Source organism: Sus scrofa, chromosome 1 (genome assembly GCF_000003025.6).
Source record: "Sus scrofa isolate TJ Tabasco breed Duroc chromosome 1, Sscrofa11.1, whole genome shotgun sequence".
Lineage (NCBI taxonomy): Eukaryota > Metazoa > Chordata > Mammalia > Artiodactyla > Suidae > Sus > Sus scrofa.
In genome coordinates, this window is record NC_010443.5 from 180,548,299 (window position 1) to 180,561,996 (window position 13,698).

Genomic DNA, 13,698 nt, shown 5'->3' on the forward strand with positions numbered 1-13,698 from the left:
AAAAAAAGCTAGGAACCCAGAACCCAAGTGTCAAAGGAAATCCACAACCAAACCAAGAAGGCCTGTCTCCAGCTCCCCATCTGACTCCTCCTCATGAAATATTCACATCATGGGAGACCCAGACCGGCTCCCTCCTTCAATATTGCCCAGTGGCACTGAGATGAGGTATGAGTCACTGGTAACAAACACACCCAAGGAAGAAATTCTTTACACCCAAGGGCAGGAGACAAAATGGACTGAGGCAGCCAAATGGGACATAAAAGAAGCTAGCAGCATAATAAAGAACTCCTGTCAGGTTCTGAACTCCCGAATATGAAAAAATAAATAAATAAATATAATAAATTAAAAATACAGTAAAATACAGTTCATTGAGAATCCTGCCCTCCCCCTAGTCCCCATCTGAGGGCCACTCTAGAACAGGGAGGATGACCTGGCCCTCTGCAGAGCCCTAGACAGCCTCTGAGGAAGGGACAAGGGTTTTGAGAGCACACCCATCCTGCCCGGAGGATGAAACGTGTGAGCCACCTGAGTAGCCCTCAGGTGCTGAGGCTATTACTGAAACTGGCCAGGAAACAGGCGTGTTAGCTTGACACAAAAGGATGCAACGAGACCGACACTGACAAAATTACTCCACAGACCACATGCACCCACGGGGGCAAGGCGACTGACCTATAGCCAAGCTTACTGAAGGAAGCTGGGAGCAGCCCTTCTTACTGACAAGAGGAACATCAAAAACATCACACATCGAGCTATTAACTGTGTTGCTTTGGTTTTTGTTTTTGTCTTTTTAGGGGCTGGACCTGCAGCATGATGGAAGCTCCCAGGGCAGGGATCAAATCAGAGCTAGAGCTGCCGGCCTACACCACAGCCACAGCAGTGCAAAATCTGAGCTGTGTCTTCAGCCTACACCACAAGTCACCACAATGCCAGATCCCTGACCCACTGAGTGAGGCAAGGGATCAAACCTGCATCCTCATGGATACTAGTCGTGTTTGTAACTGCTGAGCCACAACAGGAACTCCTGAAGCTATTAGCTTTTTAAAGTGATGAATTGATTTCAAAACTGACAGGCTCCATTCAGCTCATAAAACACTTCATTTTTAGGCAAGAAAGCAAGTGTATGAACCTTGGTTTGAGTCCACTTTTGGCAATTAAGAAAAAAAAGACAGAGTTAAAAAATGTTATCTTGTTCTTCTAGAGGCTTTCTGGTTAGGATGTCACAGACTTTGGAAGTCAAGTCAGTAAAGTCCTCTGGGAGAACAGACACAGAACAATGACTTCAGACCTCTATTGATGGTGAATAGTTACCGCAAAGCTTCCATATGAAAGGTCGCACCTAAGATGATTCTGGAGGAGTTAGGGAAGATGAAGTTCATTGGGGGGTAAGATGATTCTTCCAACATACCTTCTTACTAAGACACATACATGCATCAAGATTTTGCCCAGATTCAGGCTTCAACATTTCAATTTACACTTGAAACCGAAGTCTATTTTTTTTCTTTTTTTGGAAATGCATAAATCTTTTTTAAAAAATCTGATACCACACTTTACCTTTTTTTTTTAAAATACTATTTCTCATCATTGTCTATCCCAGGAGATTGGATATAGTTCCCTGTGCTATAAAACAGGACCTTGTGATTTATCCAGAGTCTCACTTTTTAAGCAGTAAATCTCACTGGAAATCAGTAGATAAGATAAAACAATGATAAAAGGAATACATCTGCCAGCAACAAAATAAGCTCTGCCCAGGAACTTTCTGGGTATCCCCAGGTGGTAACTAGAAACTCTCTTCTCCAAAAACCATTTAATCTCTCAGCATTGAGTAACAATGCCTCAGGTACTGAAAACACTTGGAGAAAGGAGACATTAAAGTATATTCTAAATAAGAAAAGCTTCTCCCCATAGTGTTGAGACCTATTTTAGCCATTTTTTTTCATTGAGAAATGTCTCAGATACATTCCACACTGTTCAGGGTTATTTAAGAGATTTTATGTTATAAAATGATACCTTTCCTGACAGCAAGATAAATATTACAAACACAGTCAAAACTGAAGTATACAAATTACCTGCCTTCCTGAAATAGTATATGCAACATTTTTGTGCACATTGAGTCTATATGTTTCATTGGGGAAATGGCCGCAGCTAAATTCTCAAAGGGACCCAAGCAAGAGTGTGAAACTGACTGAACAAGAAGGAAAGTGGTCTCTGCTCCAGACCCCCTGGGCCCGGTGCTGTGATGTTCTAGGCAGTGTTTTCCTTCTTGCTTCTCATGGTCTTTCTGTTTTCAGCCATCACTTCTCACTAGCACTACTCACACCATTTCTGTGGTTTCTATCTTTCATCCCCTCTAGCTGCATGTCTTTCTCTCTTCTCACTCATATTTCTGCCACTGCTCTTTCACTTCTATTGTGAGGACAGGTATCATTCTTTTTTTTTTTTTTTTTTTTTTCTTTTAATGGTATAACCTTCTTCTGATCAACAGACCAGTCATGTGTCTTCCTAAATTGCAGTACTTGGGGCCGGTTTCATTTCTGCTCAATACTTGGGCTCTTTTCAGTTACCTTTGGGTTTGTGGGTAATCTGGAAAGTTGAAGATGTCAGATGCTGCACTGCTGGAGATCTTACCAGAGCGAGCTTCTTATAGATTTCAGGAAGCTGAACACAGACATTAGACAGCAACACACATCCACCACTTCATCAACTTATGATCTATAGACTACTCTAAGACAGTTGAGACGCTCTCTTTTCCAGCTTATATGTGCATCTGAAATATGTGCATTCTCAGCTCGAGCTAGGATTTGCAAGAAATATTTAAAGCTTGCTCAGCATGGTACTTTCAATCATGTTCTATAAATGGATGCTGGTAAGTGAGGCATAAAGAAAGAGAAAAATAAAATGTTACTGCTTCTCCTTGATTGGTAGATAACGGCAATGTGTGAGATGAGAAGAAGGGCGATGAGAGAGGTGGGGGGAAGCTCTGATGGCTGGGGAGCCAGGCACGCCTGGAGCCACAGAGCCAGTAAGATCCCTGCCAAGTGCTGAGCGCTGCAACAAGGACGAAGTCGCAAAGCTGCTTTACTCCACCACAAGATGAGATGCTGGCTCTCAAAATGCCTAAACACAGTGCTTTCATTTCCTACCTGTAACGGACCTGTATTATAGTTCAGGGGGAGGGAGCTGGTTAGCTTCGTCCGTAATTTAAAATGACAGTGCCATGGAGGAGAGAGAGATTTCCAAGAGGCAGAAGTGGCAGACCCCAGATAACATAAAACTGACTGAACTCAAAATGTACAAACATAAAGCAGGCACAGAAAATGTCATGTCGGCTCTCCAAAAGTTGAAACAGAAATGAAACTCTCCCTTCCTACAATGGGATCAGTAGTCCTACATGTCCAAAAAGCAAGTCATCAGATTAGCAAGTAGTTGAAAAAAAGGGTTGAGAAAAGCTACATAGTCCCTTACTTCTCCTGCCTCTGCTCCACAGTGATGCGGGTACCCATGGGTAGCCACGTCTGTGGTCCAGGTGGATGCACTGCCCAAGGTCTTACCTCACTTCGGTCGCTGGCTGGGATGTGTGAAGGCCGTGCTTCCTCATCTAGTGGCTCAATCACTGTCACCTCTGCAAACTCCTCCACGGATTCTTGAAACTCGGGTAAGGATCTCCGTCCATAGCGCTTCCCACCTCTAACATATTTGGGTTGAGCTTCTAGAGTGCAGTCTGGGCAAGGAGACAAGAGTTGAGGCCACATCACATTACATGAAAAATCCCCTAACTGACCCTCACAGCCTTCGGACACAGCCTCTTATACCAGCCCCAAAATAAACCGCCACCGCCTGCCAGCTGTGGTAGATGTGGGCATTTGTGGTCCACCAGGTCAGAAACAGAGCACAGCTACTAATTCCAAATGATTTCTAGCATCCCAAGCATTTCAGCAGAAGATGGGAGAATGCAAAGCCAGCAGCGAGGGATGGTGCTCAAAAGTACAGAATTAAGATCAGGAGAAGGCAAGGAGTCAGATTTGTTCTCGTTATTGAAGCTCTGTTTTGCAGAGAGAGGGAACAGGGGAGGGAGAGATCGTACTACCCCAGAGACACACTGGAGGAAGTCTTGGAAATTGTTGATAGAATGCAACTCCTCTCAGCACTATGAAGTGAGTGCTCATCCCAATTAATCTGCAACACACCCCTCCCATCCAACCCTCAGTGACTCCTCTGTTAACCATCCCACTTTCTGATCCTTCAGACAAGCAGGAGGACAGAAAAAAGATGCTGACTCAGTGGATCCTAATCAATTAATGATAGTTCATCATTTATATGAAACTTGGAATCAAGATCTCATTATAAAATTAAAGGCAGTGGAGTAAAAGAGCAAATGTGAAACTGCATTAAGAAAATGGTATATGTACCATGTTCTTTTCTCTTCATGAGCTTCGGAGCTGTACAAAAATAAAAAGGAATGTGCATGAGGGGAGAGTCAGCTCTTGACCTTGAAGAAGGACTTGAGCATTCTCCATAACATGTCTTGGGTTCAGCCTTCACCACTTTCACCACCAGCACCATCACCAGCAGCAGCAGCACCACCACCACCACCACCTTCTCCCCTACCACCACTACATACTAAGTCTTCTCTGCAATGGTAGCTTTAAAGTAATAAAATAAATACTTCACTCATTATAACTGTCAGTTTAGATATATATTTTTTAGCACCTTGCATAGAAATAGAATAAAATATTCCATTAAAATATAAGATTGGCAATGCTTTGATTTCAGTTCTTATCACCTACACAGACAGACATACTGTCTCTCTGAAGAACATAATATGTGTTCTGTTTGAACATGACAGTCTTAACAAGATATATCTGAACTCGGACATAGATTTTTTTTAGATGAGGTCTGTACACATATCATCAAAACAAGGGTAGCTGATTAGATAAGAACTAAAAGAATAAATCCTTCCTTTATCCCCTGTGAAGCCATGTTGGGGGGAGCTATTAGTTTGCAGTCTCTCCCCTGGGAGGATCCCGTGTGACTAATAGCGCCCCAACCCCCACCCCACTGCCCTTCCTCTGAATAAGCTCAGATTTCACAAATGTGGTCATAAACATCCGGAAAATGCTCAGAGTGAAGTATTTATGTTTACTCTATAATTTCCAGAGATATTTATATTCAGCTTTTTCAAAGTCTCAACCAAGTCACTTTATTAGGTCAAGTGATTCTCTTACAGGGAGTGTTCAAGCATACAAAATTTATTATTGAAAGTCGCATGCATATTTGAAGGTACCTTTTATCAGAAGAGAGTGTGTCAGCATGTGAGCATTCAGGAGCGGCCCAGACACCCGAGCTACTTGTTGGCAGCTGACACCCACAGATGCTAGTCAGATAAGAGGCAATGTAGAACCATTCTTAATTTATGACATATTCTTAAATTTTAGTGGCAGACAACAAGATACACTGTTAGTGATGGGGACTTGGAAAAGACTAAAGGGAAAACGTGTAACATCAGAAAATGGAACGTGGGATTTTCCCAGTGTGAGAACACAGCCGGGGCCTGGGGAAGGAAGTGGCAAAGGAACTCTTAAATGCATGCTGTATTTTTTCAGAGGAAAAAAGCCGTGGGACGAAGCAATTGTTTAAAAAACAAAACAAAATAAATCACCCACTGTGATTTAATCTAATACCCACCTGTGGATGAAATGGCTTCCTAGTTATTTACTACTAAATACCCCATGCCATGTAGGGAGCAGTGGTGGATGTGAAACAGCTCCTTTTCTACACAATCAAAAGACAAATAGACTGTGGCACATTAGGGATCCTGTGGGGTTTTGGTTTATTTATATACTTACTTATCTTTGCCTTGTCAAGAACTTAAATTTTAAAATTAACTTTACTTTTTAATTATAAAAAGAAATTTTGAATAAATCAGGAGTTAATATCTTTTGCAAAATGTGCATACATCACACAATTTCTAGAGAAATCTAAGAAAATGTAGAATCTTTTCGGAACAAAGATGTGACCATACACAAAGGAAAAATGGGATATTCAAGTTTTCTCGTATGAAATCTCACAAACCATCCAGATGACCAATAGAGAATTAGACTAGTTGCACCAATTAAAAATAGTTACATTTTGGACTTATACACTCACACATCCTTCTTTTGTTTAGAGTAGCAGCCCCATGGTCCCTTCAAGGTAAGGGGGAGAAGGACGGCAAAAGTAAGGAGGTCCAGAGAGAGAGCATTCCTGGTCAATAGACACTGTTGTGTTAAGTGTTTGAAAACTCCAAAGTTCTCCTTTTTGGCCTCAAGCAGGGCTTTAGAAGTGCACAGCATGGGGGAGTTCCTGCTGTGGTGCTGGGATGGGCGGTCTTAGGAGTACTGGGATGAAAGTTCCATCCCCAGCCCACAGTGGGTTAGGGATCCGGTATTGCTGCAGCTGTGGCTTAGGTTGCAACTGCAGCTCAGATCTGATCCCTGGCCTGGGAATTCCACATATTGCAGAGAGGCCAAAAAAGAAAAAGGAAGTGCACAGCAGCAGTCCACCAGAGGGGAGGTCTCCATGGAGATCCTAAGACACCCTTGCCCACCCAAAGTACAGAATGCCTTATCTTTCCCCTACTGTGCCGAACAAAGACCTGCTGAACCACAGCCCTGGGGCGAAGTTTCTGTACTTTGTGAGTGCTTTCAGATGTAAAACATTTCAGGACTTTATCCTGGCACAATTTTTATCTGTGCCAGATAATGTAGGGTTATTTATTAAAAAATGAAATTATTTACCTATAGCTTCCTTGAATTTAAGTATAAGTAATAGCTCCAATCATGAGCTCCAGAAGGGTCATGAAATGCCAGTGGAAAAAAACTAAATTATAGGGAGTTCTCTGTCTGGTAGCTGAGTAGGTTAAATATCTGGCATTGTTACTGCTGTGGCTCAGGTTCAATCCCTGGCCTAGAAACTTCCACGTGCCATGGATGCAGCCAAAAAAACCCCCCAAAATATAAAGGACGCTGTACTTTCAGTGTTTTATTTTTTTTGAATGTATATTTATGATTCTACCTGGATTGTCAAGCTTCTGAGCCATTTTCCCTTCTTTCCTGCTTTTCATTTTCCCTCTTTGGCGTCACTACATACAATACAAATGAGCTTTGAAGGAAAGCAGACAAGCCCAGCCTGCCGACAGGAGTCTTGGACTCCTGGAGCCCATGGAGAGCTCACTGTGAGATGCACCAAGAAGAGAAACTCCAGAGCTGAGATAATGTTCACTTTCCAGAATCAGGATGAACCACAGAGCGTGGGCATGGCTTTCGACCAGAAGGTCTTGCACTTATAATGAAAGAAAAATTAAAATACAAAGTCAATGAGAATGACCACTCTGAACAGGCCAGCTGCCGGCAGGGAAAACAACAGCTGTCCCCTGCCCCCAGTCTCTCCCAGGACTGACCCAGCCACCTGTGTGATGCATGACCACTTGGCACACTCAGTTCTCCCAATGGCCAAGGGCAAAGCAATAAGGACCCAAGAGGAGGCTGAAATGGTTACCCGAAAGCCTAAACCCATCAATGGTTTTTTTTGTTGTTGTCGTTGTTTTTTGTTTGCTTTTTAAAAAAAAAAAACAAAAGTTTTGGACCTGGGATGCAGGGCCACCCACAGCACATACATGGCAAGTTAAAGGAGCGTTTCAGTGATGTTCTCCATTAATACGTGATTTCATTTAACATACATTTATTGGACACCAGCCATGGGCAAAGCACTATGCTGTACTTGTTGAGGGATAAGATGGATATTGCATCATTTTTTGACTCAAACTCCCCTGTTTCCCAAAATGACATGAGGCTATTTCCAGGATGAAGAAGAAAGCCCTGCCTTTATGGTGCTGATGTTCTTATTTTGGAATCGCTTGTGCAGACCCTAGTTTTCAACTTGCATTCCTGTCCCCCTGAGTTAGCCTGGGAATCATTTCCAGAGATCCCACCCCCTTTCAGAGCACCTTGGCCCACAGGGAAACGTCAGTCTGAAGCCCTCCATGTTGCATGTCCTCTGCTCATGGGATTCCGGAAAACCCTTTGCAGATCAAGTCAAAAATTAAGCATGTGAAACCTCAGGAAAAGCCCCCTGACGAAGCTTCCCTGGGAAGAGGCAGTCACACAGCAGACAAGCACCACCAGCCCCACCGCACACCCACCTCCTTGCCTGCTCTCAATGCACCATTACACAGGGATCACAGTCAGCAGGCAGACCCACACCTGATACTAAATAAAAGGGAAGAAAAGAATCAAATGGGAGAGACAGGGAAAGAGAGAAAGACACAGAGAGACAGAAAGAGATGGAGGAGTTCCCGTTTGGCTCAGCAGTAATGAACCCGACTGGTATCCATGAGGATGGGGGTTCGATCCCTGGCCTCGATCAGTGGGTTAAGGATCCAGCATTGCCATGAGCTGTGGTGTAGGTTACAGATGTGGCTCGGATCTGGTGGTGTAGCTCTGATTCGACCCCTAGCCTGGGAACTTTCACATGCTGCATAAAAAAAGGGTGGGGAGAGGGAAGGAAGAAGGAAGGGAAGAGGAAGGAAAGAAGTAAAAAAGAGATGGAGACCTACTGAGAGAGGAGGGGTGAGGACAGAAGGTGGCAGAGAGCTAGAGGCCTGGTTGGCGGGGGGAGGGGGCGGGAGGAACAGATGGGTTGGGGACCAAGAGGTAGGGAAGAATGGAGGAAAGGGCCAAGGAAGAGAGGAGAGGAGGGTAAAGGTGAGTTGGAGAGATGGAAAGGAGAACAGGTGAGGAGAGAGATGTCCCAAGGAGGGGGCAGAAGAGGAGAAGCCAAGAGAGAATGAACAACATAAAAGTGACACTTGAAAGTTTCAGACTTTACAGGCCATTCCTTCCACCTCTCAGCACACTCCTGCCTCCATGGGAGACCATCAGCAGGCAGGGTTCTCACTGCACACTCTTGTGGGCGTACAGCCCTTTCCAAGGCAGCTGCTTCCCAGTCACCAGCACCCTGTTCCCCAAACATGCCTCCCTTCCAGAATTTTCACCTAAGTTGCAGGTGTCAACAGGAGCTTTGGGTCCTCCCTGGATGCAATGACGGAATTCTGGGAGCAGTCTCCACATGAGTTCTTATCCATCAGACTCATGCTTCCTGCTGGAACACAGGGCCTTCTGGGCACAAGGTTATAGGGTGGCTCTGGTTAGCCTTGCTGAGAGGGGCTCTTGGAGGGGAAGGTTAGCACCCACAAGGGTGCTCAGGACAGAGGACATGTGTGGCCTGGCAACTCCCAGGCTGACCAGTGTGACTAGAGGGTCTCTCTAAGCCCTTAAGCAGGTTGGAAATCCATCACCAGGAGACACTCTTCCAGCTGATGGTGATGTGACTGCTCCCCAGCCCTCTCAGGGGAGGATCAGCCTGCCATTCCCTGTTAGAAGGCCCTGCATCTTGAGCCATTTGGGGGAAGAAGGTAAAAATTCACTTATCACCAAAACAGATCCTCCTCACTCTTCAAGGTGCAACTCAAAACTCATTTCTTTGGAGTAACTGCTTGGAACAACTTTCATGGAAACTTTTTTTCTATTAATTCAGTGCAACTTGTAGGGCTGATAGCTCCTGATTTAATCATGATCATGGTCATATTTTTCTATAAGTGTTTTACATGTTAAAATCACCTACACAGCTGGTCTGAATGGTTTCCAGGGCAGCAGCGCTTCATAAAAAGAGCCTGTGGGCTGTGGACTCAAACAGACCAGGACCCTCAGTCCTTACCAAGATGAGAAGCGCCCATGAAGCTCGGTCTCTTCATCTGGATGAAGGAAAAACAACAGGAGCTCCGTGGGGCCAGGTCGCTATTCTGTCAGGTAGCTCCTGTCCTGGAAGCTCCAGCTGCCCCCTACTGGGTCCTTCCACCCAGACTCAGTGCCAATGGTGCAGAGTCAGGGACAGCCTCACAGTTCCAGGCTCCCTGACCCCATCTGTTGTGATGGATGAGGTTACTGGCAAAGGCAGTGATGCTACCCAGCCCTTCATCTCAGAAAATGAAGCTGCCTCCATCTCATTCTTGCCCTAATTTTCTCTTCCTTGTCATCGCCATTCCCTTCATCAAAAGGCCAGTATGAGAGGACACACCAATTCCTAAGACCCCCAGTAGGAGGCTTTCACTTTCATGTCCTTGGTTTGGAAATCTTCACATATGCTGGAATTGAAATAAACATACACTGGCACAACTTGCAAACAATTTTGCTATCAAAATTCTTACCAGCCTGGGGAATCCCTGTCGTGGCTCAGCCATTAACGAACCCGACTAGCATCCATGAGGATGTGGGTTCGATCCCTGGTCTTGCTCAGTGGGTTAAGGATCCAGCTTTGCTGTAAGCTGTGCTGTAGGTCGCAGATGCAGCTTGGATCTGGCATTACTGTGGCTGTGGTGTAGGCCGGCAGCTACAGCTCCAATTAGACCCCTAGCCTGGGAACCTCCATATGCCACGGGTGGGGCCCTTGAAAGATCAAAGAAAAAAAAAAAAAGCCACACACACAAAATCCTTACCAGCCCTATTTAATGTTAAATAACAGGAGTATCTTTTTTTGTACACTTCTTACTCTTTATAAAATTATCATCACAATAAGTATTCTTATCTAGAGCACAGTTGAATAGTTGCTTAGTCTACATACATCATAATTTGCCTAATCAAGTCATTGTCAAATATTTATGCTTTATCTATTACTATTTTAAAGGACTATCTTTAAACACACATCTTTGTGCACATCTACAATTATTTCCAGAGCCTAAAATCTGAAAGTGGCATCGATTGGCCAAGAGCATTTTTATAGTTTTGGGTGCTTACGGTTTTGCAAAATTCCAGCAAGGTCCTATCATTTCACATGACCACCAGTGAGTATGAGTGTTTCCAACTCCCTCTGACCTTAGGAAATAGTCCTCACACCGTCTTTTGATGGTGGTGGTTGTTAACAATAGTGATTTTACCTTGGCTTTAACTTTTGAAGCAATGTTCTGGTCCTTACTGTTAGCATCTTATATATACCAAGGGAACCACAGACTAAGTTCTTACTTATCTTACTCAACCAGAGACAGGATAAGAGAACACGCCTGTTGGGCCAACTGCAACTGTGTGTATCTCCTAAAAACAAGGCCTCTCAGCCAGAGTTCAGGGCTGGGTCTAAGGCCCCTCAATACAATCACAAACACAAATCCTCAATCACTGCAAACCAGGATCTAGTCTGCTGCCTGACCGTAAGATCTGCTGCAATGCATACTTGCTGAGTGAATGGAGAGATGGCCATTGATTATATTTAGAACGTCTTCAAAACAGAAGGAAAATAATTAGAAGTAGGGCAGTTTCTAGAATTAGCAATGTTTCTTACTCCCAAAAGCCCAATCATGGGCACCCAAACCATGCCTTGCTTTATTTTTTCAGTGATTTGGCTTTTCCTAACCTGAGTTTTTCCCTCACCAGATAAACAAAGATGTTTTATATTAACCACATCAGGAAAGTGCTTCCTGCATTATGCTAACATCTACTACAGAACAGAAATCTAATGCAAGATGCATCAGACAAGGACAAAACCTCTGGGGAGCAGATCTAGACAGCGTGTTGGTGCCATGCAGCTTAGAGCCTGTGCCAGCATTTCCATTACAAAAACCCTATAATCCAAAGCCTTGGCAAACTGAGTAATTAAGTCCCTGTCTCTCCCTTATTTTTGGAAAATAATTTAAAAATTAAATTGCACACAGAGATGTGAAGGGGCTAGGAACCAGTGATGCAAATCAGTTTGGAGTTTCCGGAGGATTCCTTATATCCCCAATCCACTATGCTGGCCTTATCTGAATCTCATATTTTTCATTGCACTGCTGTCACTATTGTTGTTGTTATTGCTTTTTAGGAGAAACATTCTCTCCTATGTCTTAGAATCATCAACATGAGAGATTAAAAAAAAGATGCCAAAAATCACCTAGTCCATTCCCTCTAATTTTAAAAATAAACTGTACCTCATAGACGTTATGAATGGCGGACCCCAAGACTATGGAAATAATGACCTACTTCCATCTCCTTTCATATTCTATTATACCTTTGTTTGTGTACTGTTTATATATAACTGCTTTTTATTAGAAGAATATGAATGCATAAAATATACTGGGCATTTGTCACTAGGAAGCGGAATCTCATAGTGTTGATTCATGTTGGTTGAAATCTTCCAGAAACCGAGCTAGCTTTTCCGTAAATGTAGGTGTCATTTAGATAGTAGGAGACAACACAATTCAATCTTGGAACTGGATGGACTGTATTTTCCAGTACAACTACTGTCACATATGAAGTAACCAAAGCACAGAGGTTGTGATGGAGAAGGCCACCCATTTAGAGGGGCAGAGCTGGTATTTCCTAACTCCTGGTTCCAGGGTCTTTCGACCACATCAGGCTGGATTTTCTTTGTTATAGTCAGGGGCAGCATCTGATACTTTGAACTTGTAAAATCCTGGATATTATATAATACCATAGTTTAGGGTAATCTTTTCTCCCAAAGTCCAGTCTGTCCACTGATTTCAGAAAGCAAGACAAAAAGAGCACAGCCCTGTTGCCTTAGGGCAGAAGATGAATTAAGTACCGAGCAGTCAAATAATGCTGAGGACTTGGGCGTCCCTGTCGCTAATGATCAGGGGAAACCTGCTCCTACTCCTCCTGCCTCTGGCCACTTGTCAGAATCTCTCTGGCCAGGCTGCACTGATGCAGGGCTGGGCTGCCTCCAGGTCACCCATCTGAGGGTGAACATCCTCACAGGAAAGCCTGCTGGAGTCCCATCCCTCGGTGAGAGAGGACCAGCCTTCTCCTCTGCTACTCTCAAAGAGACTCAGTGTGCTCATGGATAAAATGGCAGCATTCACTCCAGCCCCACAATCATGTGGTCTAGGATTTAAGGGATGGTTATTTTCTTAAAGGGGAAGGAGGGGCTGAACCTAAGTGGCCTCTTGCTCTACAGCATTTGAGTCCTGGCTCTTCTTTATCTCTTGCCAGCCAAGCGAGGCAGCCTGTGGGAGTGGAATCACATTTTACCAGTGGGTGGGAGAATGTGTGAGTGGAAAGAAATCTATGACCCCTAGAAACCACTGGAAGGGCCGGGGAGCGATGGGCAAAGGCAGAAAAGGCAGAGATGCTCAGGAACAAATAAGGAACAACTCCTAGCCTCATATGAGGTAACACATTCTTGGGAGTTCCCTGGGGGTCTAGTGATGAGGACTCAATGCTGTCACCACTGTGGCCAGGTTCAACCCCTAGTCTGGGAACTGAGATCCCACATCAAGCCGCTGCAGGCCTCATCCCCAAACAAACAAACAAACAAAAAACCACTCCTAAGGCACAGGCTCAATCGTAGTTTTTATCCTACCAGACCAAGTGTAGGAAAGTCACATACATACTGGGTGACCTTCTATCAATAAGTACTTTGAGGTTTCCTTGCACTGACTTGGGCAGCAATGTAACAAAGATTGCTGCAGCCCACCCAAAGGATGGAGCACACAGCAAACTATAAAAATCCCCCTACGTGTTGCCATGGAAGACTTGTCGAAATGACGGCCTTGGCTGCCCAGCAGTGAGGCACACACACAACTCTGAAGCCACTGTCTGGAGATGGATTCATAAACCTTCCCTCCAAACTATTACCAAGCTCAGCCAGCCACTCCCTGTCTACCTCCTCATCCTATTA

The 13,698-nt window shown here is 44.3% G+C and overlaps 1 protein-coding gene across 33 annotated transcripts in view; it reads right to left on the bottom strand.

Moving 5' to 3' along the window:
• Nucleotides 1–13,698, bottom strand: part of NIN (ninein) — a 144,712-nt gene that overhangs the window by 71,030 nt on the left and 59,984 nt on the right. For 16 of the 33 annotated variants that reach the window (XR_002346861.1, XR_002346857.1, XR_002346856.1 and 13 more), the window contains 3 exons: nt 5,282–5,371; nt 4,407–4,436; nt 3,549–3,718 (listed from right to left, as the gene is read on the bottom strand). Coding sequence is in view for 28 of the 33 variants with exons in the window: in XM_021101674.1 (XP_020957333.1) it covers nt 3,549–3,718; nt 4,407–4,436; nt 5,282–5,371 (290 nt within the window). In the remaining 5 variants the exon portion in view is untranslated. The remainder of the gene's footprint in view (nt 1–3,548; nt 3,719–4,406; nt 4,437–5,281; nt 5,372–13,698) is intronic. The other 17 variants (XR_002346860.1, XM_021101660.1, XM_021101658.1 and 14 more) reach the window with 2 other exon arrangements.